At 43.7% G+C, this 17,211-nt stretch overlaps 1 protein-coding gene and 1 pseudogene across 2 annotated transcripts in view; one reads left to right on the top strand and one right to left on the bottom strand.

Moving 5' to 3' along the window:
• The window catches only part of NHS (NHS actin remodeling regulator), a 375,395-nt gene extending 364,737 nt beyond the window's left edge, over window positions 1-10,658 (top strand). For both annotated transcript variants that reach the window (XM_062183891.1, XM_062183889.1), the window contains 2 exons: window positions 3,155-3,281; window positions 6,588-10,658. In XM_062183891.1, coding sequence (XP_062039875.1) covers window positions 3,155-3,281; window positions 6,588-7,194 — 734 coding nt within the window. In that variant the 3' untranslated portion in view covers window positions 7,195-10,658. The remainder of the gene's footprint in view (window positions 1-3,154; window positions 3,282-6,587) is intronic.
• LOC133753350 (glycine cleavage system H protein, mitochondrial-like) lies at window positions 4,731-5,246 on the bottom strand (annotated as a pseudogene).
• Window positions 10,659-17,211: the final 6,553 nt, after the last annotated feature.

The raw sequence follows: 17,211 nt of genomic DNA, 5'->3' as shown, positions 1-17,211 counted from the left end.
GCATCTGTAGGATGAAAAATTCTGTAGATATCCATTAGGTCCATTTAGTCTATAGTGTCAGTTAACTCTATTATTTCCTTGCTAATTTTCTGTCTGGTTGATCTGTCCATTGCTGAAAGTAGGGTATTGAAGTCCCCCATTACTATTGTATTGGAGTATGTCTCACTTTATATCCATTAACATTTCTTTTAAATAGCCAAGTGCCCTGTAATTTGGTGCATACACATTTATAATAGTCACATCATTCTTCGTCTCTCTTAGCATTTTTGGAGTTAAAGTCTATTTTGTCTGATATTAGGATGTCTACACCAGCTTTTTTTTGGTTTCTGTTAACATAGAATATCTTTTTCCATCCTTTCACTCTCAGTCTGCGAGTATCTTTCTTGGTGAGATGTGTTTTTTGTAGGCAGAAAATAGATGGGTTTTATTTTTTAATCCATTCAGCCAGTCTACATCTTTTAAGTGGAGAGCTGAGGTCATTTATATTCAAGGTAACTATTGATAAATAAGGACTTAGCCCTGCCATTTTTCCATAAATATTCCTATTGTTTACTTTGGATTTACTTTGTACTTTTACCAGGAGATTTTCAGCCTTCATTTTCTTTCATAGTGATGACCATGTTTCTGTGTTTCTGTGTGTAGCACATCCTTAAGCATCTTTTGCAAAGCTGGAAGGGTGATGAAAAATTCTTTCAATTCCTATTTGTTATGGAAGATCTTTATTTTACTTTCATTCATACCTGAGAGCTTTGTAGGGCACAGTATTCTGGGTTGCCAGTTTTTTTCTGTTAAGATTTGGAATATATCTCACCATTTTCTCCTAGCCTGTAGAGTTTCTGATGAGAAGTCAGCTGTGAGTCTAATTGGAAATCCTATGAAAGTAATCTGGCATTTCTCTCGAGTACGTTTTAGAATCATTTCTTTATGATTTACTGTGGAGATTTGTCAACAGTGTGTCATGGTGAGGATCTTTTCTGGTCATGTCTATTAGGAGCAGTTCTATGTGCTTCCTGTACTTGAACGTCCCTTTCGTTCTCCAAATTAAGGAAGTTTTCTGTAATTATTTCATTAAAAAGGCCTTCTAATCCATTCTGTCTTTCCACACCTTCTTTGCTTGCTTTTGTTTTTTGATGATTATAAGTAGTCCCTTTATTTGCCTTTAATGAGAAGCACTTTAACAAGCCGAGGCTTTGCGTGCCTTTGGATTTGGGCTACTTGTGGATGTTGCCTCATCTGTGAATGACGGCAAATAGATCCTCAGTCTTGAGAGGTTTGTTCTGATACAAGAATATACCCTCTGCTTCAGCTTGGGAGTCTTCACTAAGTGGTGAAATGATGGAGTCATCACTCTGTTCCTCCTTCTTAAAACTTCAATTTCTTTAAGAAATCCTAAGACCCATATGTTGGTTCATTTGACAGTTTCCCATAAATCTCCAACACTGTTTTTTAGTTTTCTTATTTCTTCTTTTTTTTTTTTTTTTTGATCTGACTGTAAAATTTCCAGAGATTTGTCTTCTAACTTGGATATTCTTTCTTTTTCCTTACCAAGTCTGTTCTTAAGGATTTCCACCATATTTTTATTAGTCCTATTGAATTATTCATTTCCAATATTTGGCTTTGATTTCTCTTTAAAATCTCAACTCCATGGGAAAATTTTTTATTCATGTCAGGTTCAGATTTCTTTAGTTCATTAATTTGCTTCTGATTACTTCTAAGTAATCCTACAATCAATTATTTGGATTCTGTTTCTGGCATTTCATTGATCTCTTCATCTTTGCATACTATTGAAGTGTTATGTTATTTTTGGGGCATCATGTTGTCTTCCTTACTCTTGTTTCTTGAATTGCTGTGTTTACTATTAGGCATTTGTAGGGATACTTGTTGGTTTTTTTCCCCCTGTGATGGCTTTTATCTTTGAACTATGCCTCTGTGGATTAGGGAGGTGTCCCCTCTTTCAGTGAATACCCAGAGGCGTGTGCTGGGTGTGTCCAAGGAGCTCTGTTCAGTGCTCCAGGGTAAGGGGAGTGTCTAAGGTAAAACCCAAGTTGGGTGTGGCAAATCTTTTTTTTTTTATCAAAGATTTTATCAAAGATTTGTTCAGCTCTGTTCTTGTTTTCTCATGCTCATCTCCTCTCCTCAAAGGAGCCCAATGCCTGGGTGCTAGTCTCAGTGAGTACAATATTTATTCGTGCTGCCACAAGAACCACACTTGGGATCCATGCAGTCTTTGGTGTGAACACAGATCCTGCAGCAATGACCCTCACCAGGGAATCAGGGAGCCCTGAGCATGCTGAGCCATCTACAGTGACTGCCCAAAGTCCAAGCCACACACTGTGCCCTCTAACACAGCCACAGTGTTTTCACAGTCCTGGCACACAAGGCTCCCACAGTCATGAGCTCCCAACCTCCTGTCAATTCTCCCAGCCAGGCTCAGGCATCTCCTCTCAGCTGGTTGCTGGGCACACAGACACGAGTTGGAACAGCTGTTGCATATGTCCAAAATGGTGCCCACCCTCTCTCAGCTAGTTCCAGGACACTGGTGCCAGATGGTCAGGGAGAGAGCAATGTGCCCCTTTTTTTCCCTGCGGGTTGGCAGGTTCACTGTCCCCGACAGGCCTCCAAGCCAGACGCAAGCCAGGCTCTTCCTGCAGCTTTATCACCAGTGCCTTGGGCTACTGCAGTCTGGTCTCCCCTCACTCTCCTAAGCTGGTGCTGAGGCTCTTGGCTGCTGGGGTCCTGAGTTGTGCATGTCCACACCCTCCACATTGGTCTACAGTGTCCCTCTAATTTGTGTGGAGTTTCCTCTGCCATTTTCTCCCTAAATCTTCTCTGAGACCAAGCTCTCTTCACTTATTTTTAACTATCCTCCCCTAGACTAGAGCAGTACGCTCCCTCCCTACTCTGCTATCTTGCCTCTCTCCTCTTCTCATGGAGTTCTTATGTCTTTCTATCCCGCATCATACTGCTCAGCTCTCCGTGCTGGTTTCCCTCTGCTGTTTCTTTTTCACTTATTAAAACAACCAAGATAAGTGCTTTTGTGATTAAGGGACTAAGATGTGATGGTAAGGGCGCTCCTGTTTGACCAATAAGTCAGTGGAGCACAGTAGTGTGCTGGGTAATTTCTTCTTAAAGATGCTTCTGTTCTTATTTTAAGAATCCTCAGCGAGTGATGACTCCATCATTTCACCACTTAGTGAAGACTCCCAAGCCGAAGCAGAGGGTGTATTCGTGTCTCCAAACAAACCTCGCACAACTGAGGATCTATTTGCAGTCATTCACAGGTGAGGCAACATTCACAAGTGGTCCAAATCCAAAGGCACACAAAGCCTCGGCTTGTTAAAGTGCTTCTCATCAAAGGCAAATACAGGAAAGTCTTTCCTACTCATAATATAATCATCAACAAGCAAAAGCAAGCAAAGAAGAATTAGTTTTACCAAATTGGTAGAATTATGCACAAGTTGGGAAGGAGGAGTTTTGATTAGAGAGAAAAGCCTGGACTGAGAGACTTCCATAAGAACTGCTGAGGGAAGGTGTTTTGACCCCTAGGAAAGACATTCTCAAAGAAGTTTTAGTGTGAAAACAATCTGTGGTTGAGTGCAGAGTGAAAGCTCAAACTCCAGTGCAATGTCTGACTGGTAAAGACTCTTGAACCTAAATAGCATGCTCAAAGCTGTAACCATGTACACTAGCAGAGACAGTTATACATTGATTGACCAAAACAATCCAAGCCCCAAGTTTGGACAAAGATGGTGCCCTGCTCATGGCTCAGAGCAACTAAGAATCGCTCCCCGGTTCTTCCTTCTGCAGCAGTGTTGGCATGCCTCTCCGAAATCGATGCCCACAGGGGGTGTTGTCCTGGTTGGTCCTCCAGGATAGTGCTCTGTCCGTGCTGCCCAAACACAGTCTCATCTGGCCCCTGAGCCCTTGTGATCAGTGGCCCGTGTTTGCAAAAGTTCTTGTTACAGCTGGAGACCAAAGAACAGAGAGCAAACTAACCCTTGGAAACGGAACCCATATCTACTGATCGAGCAATCATGACACACATACTCCATTCACAGACACAGCTGCCTTCTTACACGAGGCCTCAGGGAGCCAGGTGGAACACCCACGGGACAGAACTTGGGGATTACCTTTTCCATCTCGGAGAGTTAGCATTTTTTTAATGAGGAAGTTGAACATTTTATTATGCTTCCTATTTTGCTGCAGAGCTGCTGCTTCCCTGCATAAAACAGCACCAGCAAATGCAGTGCATTGCAAAATTAAGACAGTATTGTTCTTTCTCTGGCACTGCACAACTAACAAAAACTGCTCTCCATTCCCAGTTACTTCCAATGGAAAGATCATTACATATTTTGATCCCAATCCAGGGATGGTTATAAGCAAGTTACAATATTACATAAGGCTTAATTAAGATAACAGTGTTAGCCTTGAATTACATTATTTGTATAACTAGTTTTTTTTTTTTTACCATGGATAACTTCATGTATTCTGAATACTAGTGCCTAGAGCCTAGTATAAAAATCACAAGGTACTGTGAAAAAGATGCATATTGTGTTCATTTGCAATCATTACAAAGTTAGGGGAGATGTTCTCCCAGTAGCAGAGTTGAAAGTATTATCTCTTCCCATCAATATTGCTAAAAGTTGCTATTTTAAGTCCTCTCCAGCAGTAATTTAAGATAACTGTGTGGATTCAGTTATTCCATACTAGTTCATGTAAGGGTTCCACTTTCATTCCTCAATAGATTTTATGTATTTCTCACAGGCTGCTTCACTCATTAGTTCATCTAGTTCTGAAGGGTTACTCAGGGTCATCTTGATCAGCCAACCATCTCCAAAACAAGATTTGTTGACGAGTCCTGGGTTTTCTGCAAGGGCTTCATTAATTTCAGTTACTTCTCCTGCTGGAGGAGCATAGAGTTCACTAGCAGCTTTCACAGTTTCCAAAGCACCAAACTCATCTTGTTTTTTCGATTTGTCCCAGCTTCAGGCAGACTACAATAAGCAACATCTCCCAAAGCTGTGCAAATTGCTGGTTCCCACTGTTCCAATGCCATCTTCTGTTGTTATCCATTCATGTTGCTCTGTAAAGTTACACACCGAGAGCAGAGCAGTCTCCATGCACAGCGTCCGAATGGCGCCCACCCGCAGTCACCGGGGCAGAGGCGAACAGGGTGCGGCAGGTGCCGACGCTGGGAGCAGGCTGCAGGCTGTGGCCCGCGCACTCTGCGCCACTCGGGGCGCCATGTTCGCAAGGGTGCTGAGGATCGCCGCAGAGTTAGCATTTTTTTAAGCAAATTCCTGGCCACCAGTTTATAATCCTCCCCATAGCCTAGGATTCTACTTTTGAAAGGAATTTCACTGTTGTGTAGCTCTCTCATAAAGAAAGCATACCATCCACCATTCAACAGCTTTTTTTTTTTTTACAAAGGAGTCAATCAGAAAGAACTTCTGTGATACTTTAGCAGGCATGCTTCTCAGAGGGTGAAGAATCAGTATTTTTCTTTGCTTCTCTGTCTAGTCTAAGCTCTGATTCTATTCCCATCCCCACACTTCATCCTCAATCCCAGGACAAATTACTAAAATGCCGTATATGTTAAAAAATCAAGAGCCAGGCATCAAATCCTGGGACCCTGATGTGGGATGTGGATGTCTTTTCTGCTAGGCTACATGTCTGCCCCCAGCGAGAGTTTTGATATAGAGGAATTTCAAAAGAATGACCTAATGCCTCCCCATACACCCATCACCCAGGCCTATCACCCATCAAACTGGCAAATCCAATCCCATTCACACCTCCTCCCACCTCCACCTTCTACTGGGATTTAGAAGTCAATCTCGGATACCAGAGCATTCCATCCATATTGCAGAGACAGATTTAGTTGTTCAAAAGTGCAGGAGCATGGGAGGACAGATAGTAGTATTTTTTCAAATATTCATTTATTTATTTTAAAGTCAGAGTTACACACACACACACAGAGAGAGAGAGAGAGAGAGAGAGAGAGAGAGAATCTCCCATCTTCTGGTTTACTCCCCAATTGGCCACAACGGCTGGAGCTGAGCCGATCCGAAGCCAGGAGCCAGGAGCTTCTTCCGGGTCTCCCACGTGGGTACAGGGACTCTCCCACGTGGGGCCCAAGGACTTGGACCATCTTCCCCTGCTTTCCCAGGCCATAGCAGAGAGCTGGATTGGAAGTGGAGCAGCCAGGACTAGAACTGGCACCCATATGGGATGCTGACACTGCAAGCAGCAACTTTACCCATTATGCCACAGCCCCAGCCCCAGTAGTATTTTCTTTAACTCCTGGGAAACATCCCAGTAAGTGCTCTAGAACCCACGACCTGCACATGGGCCATCATCTGCAAATGTCATCTCCCTGGAGATTTGAGAGTGCTCCTCGGGTAGCGGGTACCACAAAGACAAGGAAGGGACCTTATTCCTCACCTCATGGCCGTAACGCTTAGCCTCCCATCACATAGGGGGCACTCAACCCAGTCTTTAAATAGACGCAAAAATACCACTGGGTGCTTGTTGTTATACAGAAACGTGTGTGGCCTGAGATTTTTCTCCCTTCTTTTTTTTCTTAAAAGATCGAAGAGGAAAGTACTTGGAAGAAAAGATTCTGGAGACATGTCTGTTCGAAGCAAATCGAGAGTTCCTCTGGGTGGCAGTAGCAGCGGCACGGGTTCTGTCCCTCCAGCTGGCAGCAACGTGACAACCCCAAACAGCCAGAGGTCTCCTGGTCTCATCTATCGCAACGCCAAAAAGTCGAACACATCCAATGAAGAGTTTAAGCTGCTGCTCCTCAAGAAAGGCAGTCGCTCCGATTCCAGCTACCGCATGTCTGCCACTGAGATCCTGAAGAGTCCCATCCTGCCCAAACCTCCTGGGGAGCTCCCGGCAGAGTCCCCTCAAGGCGGGGAGGATGCCCATCACGGGTCCCCTGGGGCCGAGGCCTTGTCCCCGCTCTCGCCGTGCTCCCCACGAGTCAACGCAGAAGGGTTTTCCTCCAAGAACTTCGCCACCACAGCATCGGCGAGGGTTGGGCGTTCCCGGGCCCCGCCCGCGGCCAGCAGCAGCCGCTACAGCGTGCGCTGCCGGCTGTACAACACGCCCATGCAGGCCATCTCCGAGGGCGAGACAGAGAACTCGGACGGGAGCCCGCACGACGACCGCTCCTCCCAGAGCTCCACGTAGGCCGCCCGCGCAGGCTGCCTCCGGATACCCAAACCCTTCCCTTCCTTGCGGTTGTAGGAAAGGCACGAGGACTGGGGAGAAGTCACATGGCTGCTTAGCAAGGCGTTGCTGAGTACATGCTGAGGAAGCCGAGTGGGTTCATCATTCTGGATTTGTTTCCGTGTTTTAAGTAGCTGCACTGTCTTTCCTGGTTTTCTTTAGCTTAGTTTGATTTACCCAATGTCATTCTTTGTGATAATAGAAAATACCGATATGTCCAGTTTTCATGAAAGCTAGACAAAGTTTTCCCAGAGCTGCCTATTCAGAAAACAAAGCCATCACGGCTATGATTCCTTAAAGAAGATGAAATTACTCTGGAGGTTTGGTATTTTTTTACATTACAATGAACTAAAGCAAAAATTTAGAAGAAAGAACTACACATATGTAAATACCATATTTTTGATAAAAATGTGTACATAGATTTATCAATGATGAGTGGACATGTGGCCAATTATCTACCGCAGATCAACTGTTTATACAACACACAAAAATAAAGTGTAATAACTGTATTCTGTGAATACCATTTTCATATCAAATACCATATTTAAATGTCCACCAATATGATTTTTGAATGATAAACCTCAAACAGAAATTCCAAACTGCTGAAATAAAGGAAAGTCATATAGTGAAATGTGATCAACTTAAAATAATGAATCCAGATCTAATCGTTTTTGTAGCAAATTACAGCTTCAAACATGTTAATAGCAGTGTGTGGCTGTGATTTGCCATGTGGCAATTTGGACAGAATGAAAAGCATGCTTTGGATTTTTTTTTAATTGATAACCGAAGTAATCGTTCTCAACACAAAGCCCTGAACAGCAGCATTTGACAGTGTCCTTTAATTCTCTCAATGGATTGCTTTAAAAGAGAATGAGTAGGGAAACCAGTAGGAAAAGTTAGGTTGTTTTATATTAAGCTACTGGTGACAATGAACAGTCATAATCTAATGACTGTAACCTTTAAACTTCTTAAACAGTTTAGCAGTTAGCTCCAGGTTCTGAAACTGACAAAAAATAAAACCTTAAGCATGCCACAGAGCTAGTGACTTCTCAGTAAGTACCTTCAATGGGTTTTCAGTGGAGCTTTCTCTCTGTGCTGATGAGATTCATGCTACCTAAAAACGAACAGAAATGACACTGTGAACAATGTAGTTGGGAAATAGGTGTGTGTATATGCATTATTTATAGTCACTGTTAAACTGGGAATGGGGAACAGCTCTGGTTCACAATGCTACATACAACTGAGTTTTTGTCTGGTTTTACTATATCTGCTTGATGGCAAAAGGGGAGGGTGGTGGGTGGGAAAGGAAATACCAGGGCAAGTGCTCTGATAACGTGAAGGCAGGGAAACAAGCTGAATTACTTGAAATTACTTGAATTTTCTTGTCTTAAAACTGAAAAAAAAAATGTAGTATACAAGTTGAAATCTGCAAATGGTTTTTACACCTCTGATTTTAACATGAACTGATAGTAATCTTTGGAATCATATGTCGGAAATATAAGCAGCTATGTACTTAGAATAGGTTTTGAATGGGAGAGGTAGAAAATAGCGAGAACTGAGAAGGTATACGACCTGTAAAAGACTAGAATGTGATTAGAGTGGTAGAACATGCCAAGAAGTTGATGTGCAGCTGGCTTGACGCTAATGCAAGTGGTATTTGGGAAAGCAGGATGTGTGAGAAGGGGATTTGCGGTTTGGGATTAATTCATGCAAAATGAAAGAGAAATCCTGGTCTGAGAATATATTGTCTTTCAATAGAAACACTTTCTGAAATGTTACAGATTAAGAATTACACATCTGATTGCTGTTGATGTTTTGGTTGTTTGAAAAGTAAAAAAAAAGTCTGGCTTCTACTATTTGTTATCACTACCAAATTGCATTTATTTTTTGCCATCCTTGTATGTAAAATGGGTGCTGGGGGTGGAGGGGTAGAGGAGGCAATTGAGAGAGAGAGAGTGAGTTGAGTGTGTGTGTGTGTGTGTGTGCGTGCGCGCGCACGTGCGCCTGTGCTGGGGATAGATAAGCTACCTGGTAAAGGGTTTGAACATTTACAAAGTGTTATACTTTTTATTAAAAGGAAAATGTGTTGGGGTTTGAAACAAATGGACCACAATTTCTCACTGGAATCCATTAATTAAGAAAACCAGCATGGTTTGCCATCACATGGGAACATCAACAAATTTGTCTCATGGTTTGAAAAGTACACTTGGCAAAATTTTAAAAATCAAGTTTTTAGACAAATGTGATAAGATACCATCATTTCCAGTCACAATAGGCAATCTTTTTGTAATTTTCATAAAAGCAGTTCGTTTGCAGTATGGCTTTTGTGTAGTTAGGGGTTTTTTAAGCGTGAGGAAAGGTATGTGGGCTTTAAAAGTGATTCTAAATCTTGAAGAGAAAACACATGAATTGGCTTTAAGAAAAATGTCACCTTTTATTATTGACATTAATTTTAAGTATGGTATCATATATATTTTAAAACACATGTTGACTTGAATTATGAGGCAATAAGATACCTTCTATATGTAATGATCACAGAACTAACCCTTATAATATAGTTTTACTTATTTTGTTTACTCTAAAAATCTATAGCAGAGTTTCTCTATTTTATATTTCATAGATTTTAAAAAACCCAAATAAAGATGGATTTTAAATTCACTGTGGAAAAGAATATTGAATAAAACCTGAGAGAAAGAGCAAGGAGTTCCTTAATCTGGAATATTCTACATGGCTTTATTACATAGCAAACAAGACTAAGATGTCATTAACATCACTGCCAGCTTGAAGCAGGGTACACACGTTAGGTATTGTAATGAACATCAAGCTGAACTTTTCTTCTGTTGTTTGCACTGATACACATTTTTTGTTCTTTAAGTTTATACATATCTATGTTGTGTGGGGGACTTTTTCCTTTTTTACAAAATTCTGATTTGATTTTTTTCTCTTTTTTTCATTTTGTTTTTGGCTAAGTAGAGGACATGGACTAGTAGTAGCAAACAAAACACGCTGTTTGCTCTTGCCCAAGGTCAGCGGTGAGGACATCTGCTGCAGTGGTGGCAGGTAGAGAACTAGATTGGGACAAAGATGTAAAACTATCAAGAAGGGTACATTGTAACTATTTTGGTACTAGAACCAGTTCATGCTGGCCGAAAAGACAATGGTTTATGGACTTGCATCCATTTTGTATTTTTGTAATATTTGTAAATATGAACTTTTTAAATTGTTGCAAAGATGGTTTCTTTTGTAAGATGTTTTCAACGTTTACATTCAATCCAAGCCTTTGTATATTTTAGAGCTGTGCAACACTTTAAGTCTTGTATTTATTTTTAGTAAAAACGGTGACAGTTTCATTGTGAACCCCTCTCAATAAAATGTATCAGAAAAGTTTGATTACCTAGAAAGTGTGTATAGAAACTGCAAATAAACGTGACTGCAATTAAACAACCCGTTTCTCTCTTCATTGTTATGTAATTGTATTCTTGGGGTCCCGCAAAGTGTTTTATAGGCAACTGGACATAGAGGGATTTATCATGACAAAAGCACAAGAAAAAAATATTATATCTACACAGGGCACTAATCTAGCTTCCTATCTGAGAGGCAGAAGAATGCATTTCCAATGTCTAACCTACTTTCTTTGTAGCTGCTCTGTAGGCCAGGAAGAGATTTATGGCTTTACTTTGAAGTAGCCACCTGCTTTGCTTCTGCTAATCGCTTAGACTGTGCCCATCCCAAAATATGCAGCCTCAATCTATGTAAGACATGCTGCTAGGTAATGGAGTGGCCTTTATTGCACATCAAACTTCTACAGCAGCTAAGGTTTTAAGTGCTTTGCACACACCAACTCATACTCTCCATTCTGTGCGCATTTTACAGAGAGGAAACAGAGGTACAGAATGGTTACTTGGCTTGCTCAAGATCATAAAGCAACTAAGTGTTGATGCTTGGGTTCAAAGGCAGCAAAGACACCAGCAGGGTCTGTGTTAGTTTTCCACTCCAACCTGTAGTTGTTGGAGACTACGTGTAATTTTCCCTACTAGACCAAGTGCTGAGCAACTGTTATGCCCTGTCCTTCTCCCCATTCAAATTCAAGCAGTGGGTGCACACTTGGAACCAAGGCAATGTGGACGTCTCTGGGTGTGTAACAGGGGAGGAGATTGGGGTAAGGTTATATTTTAAATGACGCTTCAAATAACCAAACATCGAAAGTGGGGAGGCCACCCGCCAAGCTGCCTCACCCTGCCTAGCCGCGTCTCTGATCCGCTGCGGGAAGGGTGGCCTATGTGTGCCGGAACTCTGCGCAGCCGCAGAAGCCTCTGCCCTTGAGACGCTCGCGTCTCACCGCTCCAGCCGCCACGAGAAACTGAAGTATGATATCTTACGTAACAGACAAGCATTCAGCGGCCAAGCCCCGCCTCCTAGTAGGCAAGGCCCCGCCCACTGCTGTCTGGAAACGCCCCCTGCTACTTGTCTCTGGGCGCCCGCGGGATTGGCCAAACGACCAGCGCGTGCCTGTAGGCGGCCGCTGATTGGTCCGCGGAGTCGTCGCCAACCCTGGCCACGCACGTGCTAACTCGTGAATGGTTGGCGCTACCGGATGCACGTGGGCAGGCGTTGAATCGCGAGGTCAACCGTGTTTCCGGGACGAGGACCGTTAGAAATCTTCCGGCAGGCCTAACCGTCGCGACAGCGGGAGGCGCGGCCAGCCGGAGCGGTTTCTCTGCATCGACTGGCGGGCGGGCGGGCAGCGTGGCAGGCCTAGAGCAGGTCTGTGCAGATGGATTATTTTTTCCTTTCCTGAACTTTCTTCCCTCACGGTACCAAGTACGGGGTACAGCCCTGTTAAGCAACGTGGCTTGACGGCGGGGGCCCTGCCTGAGGAGAGTTTGTGCTCCAAAGGGAGAGAAAGGATTTGCTTGGCTGCGGCCGCAAATTTAAGCAGCACCACGGTCAGGGGTGGTCTGGGTGGGTCCCAGGATCTGTGGGCTTTCGAGATTTGGCCCTTAGGTACCCGATGTGGATTTTCTGATTCCTTTCCAACCTTTCTCTTCCTTGCTGGCGGTGAGTGGGGGTTGAGGAAGGACCTAGACTCTCGGACTTTCACAGTTGTCGGTTAAAAGAGTTAGAGAACTCAGCAGTTGGTCTCTAGAAGGTGTTTAGGGACCGAGCTGCGGATTTCGAAGCCTTGTTGGTTAGCATTTGAGCTAGCACAGACAGGACGAGGGTGCGTCGGAAAGTGTGTGGGGTGCCGAATTGACGTCGTTTGATTTCGGTGCACCGTTTTCTGAATTCGCGCCTTTGAGGAATCTTCCAAAAGTTCATGGAGATGCCCGCTATGGGGAAAAAAAAAAAAAAAAAAAAAAACGAAGCCTGGGCTTCAGTAGTTGTTTTCGCGTCGGATAAGCGTGCGTTTGTTTGAATTCTGTTCTTCGACGCCCGTTTAGCGGGACCCTCCTGCGCTCTCGCTGTTTTCCTGTCAATAGAGACGCAGGGGTGTTGGGAAGGACTTCGCGCGAGTGTGTCGAGCCTCGTTCTCTCCTGAAATGCTGCAAAACGCGGGGATCCCTGGAAAGCAGGGGAGCCTTGAGCGCGGGCTCCTGGGCCCGGCCCGGCCGCTGCGGGGCTCGGCGGGTAGAAAAGGCCGCAGCTGGGTCTGCGAGGGTCGCGCCCCCCCCCCCCTCGCTGCCTGGCTGCCTCTCTCCGGGTTCCGAGTGATCGTGGGACGCAGAGAACGGGCCTTGCCGAGCCGCTTCTGGGCGCGCTGCCGGGGTGGAACGCGGGGCACCTGCGAGAGTCGTTTCGCGCCTCGCGGCTCCGGCGGTGCGGGGCGCGGTGCGCGGTGCGCTGGGTTCCGCGCCTCGCTCTGGCCGACGCGGCTGTTGGCTGCGGACGCTGGTGCGGGTCCTGCTCGAACGTGGGGGAAGGGATTGGTCAGCGCATTGGCGCGGTTTGGCTTTCTCCAAACATTGGAGCGGTCTGGCTGCCTGGAGCGGCCGGGTGTCGCCTTGTGTTCCTCGAAGGGGCGCAGGGTTCAGCCCTCTTCTGGGCGACCTATGCGGTAGGTCGATGGCAAAGGCAATGCCTGCGCCTTGGGTACGTCACCTTCAGAAAACTTAGAAATGCTATAATATCTGTTAAAATGTGTATTATGGAGAGTATGTGTATACCTAAAGGAATTAATTGAAATTTTACACATTTACTGATAAACCTTAGCACAGTTGTCGATAGCTTTACTAGCTGAAGTTTGACAAACCTGTTGATACGCAAAAAGCTGCCTTAAAAAGAAATGTGTTTAAAATGTCTTTAATGTTTAAAGAACAAGTTTTAAACCAGATGGCTTGTTGCTTTTATGTTATCCGGAACTTAGTTTTCTATCGTCAAAGATGAATGAGTCTCATTTTAAATAGTCTCGTTTTTTGCGGGATTTTGAATTTAAACAATGAAATTTGTTACTTTTGCATAATCCAGTCATAGTTGAGCTTCTCAGAAAAGGTTGTAAGATCTGCAGTTATTTACTTTCTGGGAAGAGGTGAAAAGAAAGAAATCGGCAGGCTGCTGGGTACTTAACCGTGTCCTTTCGTCCTATACAGCCCTGTGAAGTAGGTATTATTCCCACCTTATAGGCTAGCAAATGGAGACACAGGTTAAATATCTGCCTAAATTGAAATGGAAAAGTTTGTAATCTGGACCCGAATTTCAAGTGTTTCTGACAAAAGTCCAGTTCCCTGCATCATGCCATGGTACTTGAACGATATAACTATTTATTTACAAGAAAAGCTTGTTAGTTTCCCAATACCCAGGTGCAATGTGAGTGAAAATGACGTGCTATGACTCTAAAAATGTGTTCTCAGTGTGTCCCGTGATAATATGGTTTTGATGGGCAGATATGATTACTTAATACCTACAGCCAACAGTGGATGTCCTTGCTATCTTTGTCACTCATTGGTCCAAGCATGTAATAATTTATTTAGTCCTCATAACTCCGTGAGGTTTTTACAGGCTTTAAAACCATGAAAGCACAGACGTGTTAAGCATGTTGTCCTAAGTCATACGCTAATGAGTGGGGGAGGTGAGATTAAACCCAGATATTCTGGACACAAGCCTAAGGTTTTAACCCTATTTGATGCTGACTCTTATGTAACTAGACCTCTGTGACATTTTCCTTAAAAGTATTAGATGTGTGAGTTCGCTCATCATATTGGGGGACATCCAGATGGGGAGGTGGTTGATAGGGTGTCTTTGCTTTTGGGCAGTAGAACTTGAATTAAACCTTGGTGTTGAATTCCTTGTCCCCAGTGGAGAGACAGCTAGATAGTGTGTGCTGAGGCTCAAAGAGTGCAGGATCAGGGTTGATTTGTAAATGTGGCACAGATGTTGGGAGTCCAAGGGGAGACTCGGTGCACACTGCTCTTGTGTCTTTGGCCACGTGTTTTTGTTTTTGTTTTTGGTGTTTTTTTGTTTTTTTGACAGTTTTGAGAATGATACAAGCGGGGAATTGTTGGATTATAAGAGCTTGTAAATGGTAGTTGGCAAATTTTGTCCGCAAAAGTCCAGGTATATGAGACTTTGAGCAAGAGGGCAAGTGGTAAGAGGTGACCTCTGCAAGGTGAGCAGGGTCCTCGTACATAAGCAGCTTGCAGGCCATGATAGCAGTTTGTATTGTATTATGCTGTTGTTGGAGAAGGGATTCCAGGTGATTTTGTTGTTTAAAATGTTTATTTATTTGAGAGAGAGAAAATGAGTGAGCGACTCTACTCCTGTCCATTGGTTCACTCCCCAAATGACCACAACCTCCAGGGCTGGGCCAGGCTGAAGCCAGCAGCTGGAAACTCCATCCAGGTCTCCTATGTGGGTGGCAGGGGCCCAACTTACTAGAGCCATCACTTCCGCTGGCCAGAGTGTGCATTAGCAGAACCTGGATGGGATGTGAGCATCCCAGCTGCTGACCTAACCACTAGGCCAAACGCCCACCCCCTAAACGGTTTTTTATAAACTGCTTTCAAACCTTTAAGCCATAGAAATTCTGGTGGTATGTAAACTTTTTCAGAGTATAGAAAGAAATGGAAGGCTTCCCAATTAATTTTGTATAGGAATTTGATGCCAAGGTTTAATAATAATGTATCAATATTGGTTGATTAACTGTGAGAAGTGTGTCATTGTCACTACTAGAAGATCATTGGATAGAGATGCAAACAATTTCTAACTAAAATACCAGTGAATGCTGCTATCCATGATCAGCAGGGTCCCTCACCCCAAGAACATTATGAAAGACATTAATATGTTGGGTCAGTAGATCAACAGATAAAAATAGTTTGATCATCTGATGTCAAAAGGTCGTTTGGCATTATTTAGTATTGTTTCTGGTTTTAAAACCATGTGCAGGGCCGGCAGGATACTTCTTCAGTGTGCTGTAGAACACCTGGCTGGCCCTGACTGGCCCTGACTGCCCTCCTTAGTGGAAAAGAGCTAGAGGCGACTCTGTAAATGCAGATACAGTTATTTCTATTTGGTTGCCCCGTTGTTTCTGCTTGTTGGATTTTATCCGTAGAGAACCACTTGCACAGGTGCAAGACTTGTTTTGCAGTGTTCTTTGTGAGAGCAAATCTTTAAGGATAACTTGAATGTTCATGAATTGGGGACTGGTTAAAGTGTATTTACAGGACATGGTATATCTAAATGTATTGGTTTGGGAAGATTTATTCAACCATAGATTACTTTGACCTGTTTTTTGAGCTTTATAGCAGTTGAGTAATGTGTTATCTTTTATGCCTAACTTTTTCATTCAAGGTGTGGTTGTGAGAATCCTCCTTGCAGTGTGCAGCAGCAGTTGGTTTGTTCTTATCACTGGGAGTCTTTCTTCATATGTATACTACAATTTAATTACTCATAGCATGTATTAGTTTTATAATAAGAAAAAAGTAGTTGAAAAGTAAAATGTGCTTTGAGTTTCAGTTCAAATTGAAGGTATTTTGATAACTTGAAAACTTTTATATAACATTGATCTGCATTTATCCAACTTGAGAGCTAATTCTCCCAGCTCCTTTGATTTCTTTCATTTGGGTCTATGGTGATTAATATCTCCAGTGTAGAGTGCGAGGGAAACAGGAAAGAGCTGGAACTTGAATCCCCGAATTGTGCCCCTGCATATTGCTCTGGCTGGCTGAAGGGAATTAGCTTCTCATGCATGTGCCCCTCTGAGTCACTGCACTACAAGCATTCAGATCTCCAGTGTAAGACATGTGGTAGCAGCCAACGCCTCATCTGAATTCCAATTTTCAGTGATTTGGGACCTTAGCCAAACTGTCAAATTGGATTTTTTTTGGGGGGGGGGGGGAGGGCTCCTATTTTACATCCATTTTTTGGATCTGATGTAAATTCAACAAATAAGGCAATGATAATTTCAGAGCTGGAATGAGCCTTAAAGGTACGCTCAGGATGCTCGCCCCCGGCAGACAAGGAGGTGCTGTTTCTAATGATGTGCCCGGTCCACAGAGCAGTGAGGCCAAGCTGGAGCAGAGCCCTCGCTCCCATTTGGGAGGCCCACTGCCTCCTAAGTGCAAAGCCCTCCAAAGAGTTAATTAGCCACTACACCCTCTAGTTCCTGCAGGCCCAGCATTTACCCCGTAGGCTGGCCATTGCAGAGCATGCACTTGCCAAATGCGAGTTGGTGTTTGATCTGGATTCTTATGCCTAGTCACGGGCACTATAGCCTTTGGGTTTTTAAAGACTTGTTCTATGTTGCTCGTGACTGCGTTCTTGTTTTGTCACTCTCACATCCACCCAGGACTCCAATCAGAGGTGGCATTCTGAGAGCATGTCCATGTAAAGGTAACATGGGTGGTAAGCTGTGAAGTAACTTCTGTATGCGTTGCTTTTCAGGGGTAGAAGGCTTGCCAGTCTTAAGTGACCAGGCAGTTTCACAAATCAATTCTCCAGCAAGTTTAAAAATAATTAGGCCCAACTCAGAGGAAGTGGATTTTC

This window comes from Lepus europaeus, chromosome X (assembly GCF_033115175.1).
Source record: "Lepus europaeus isolate LE1 chromosome X, mLepTim1.pri, whole genome shotgun sequence".
Classification (NCBI taxonomy): domain Eukaryota; kingdom Metazoa; phylum Chordata; class Mammalia; order Lagomorpha; family Leporidae; genus Lepus; species Lepus europaeus.
This window is presented reverse-complemented; position numbering and strand designations above follow the sequence as displayed.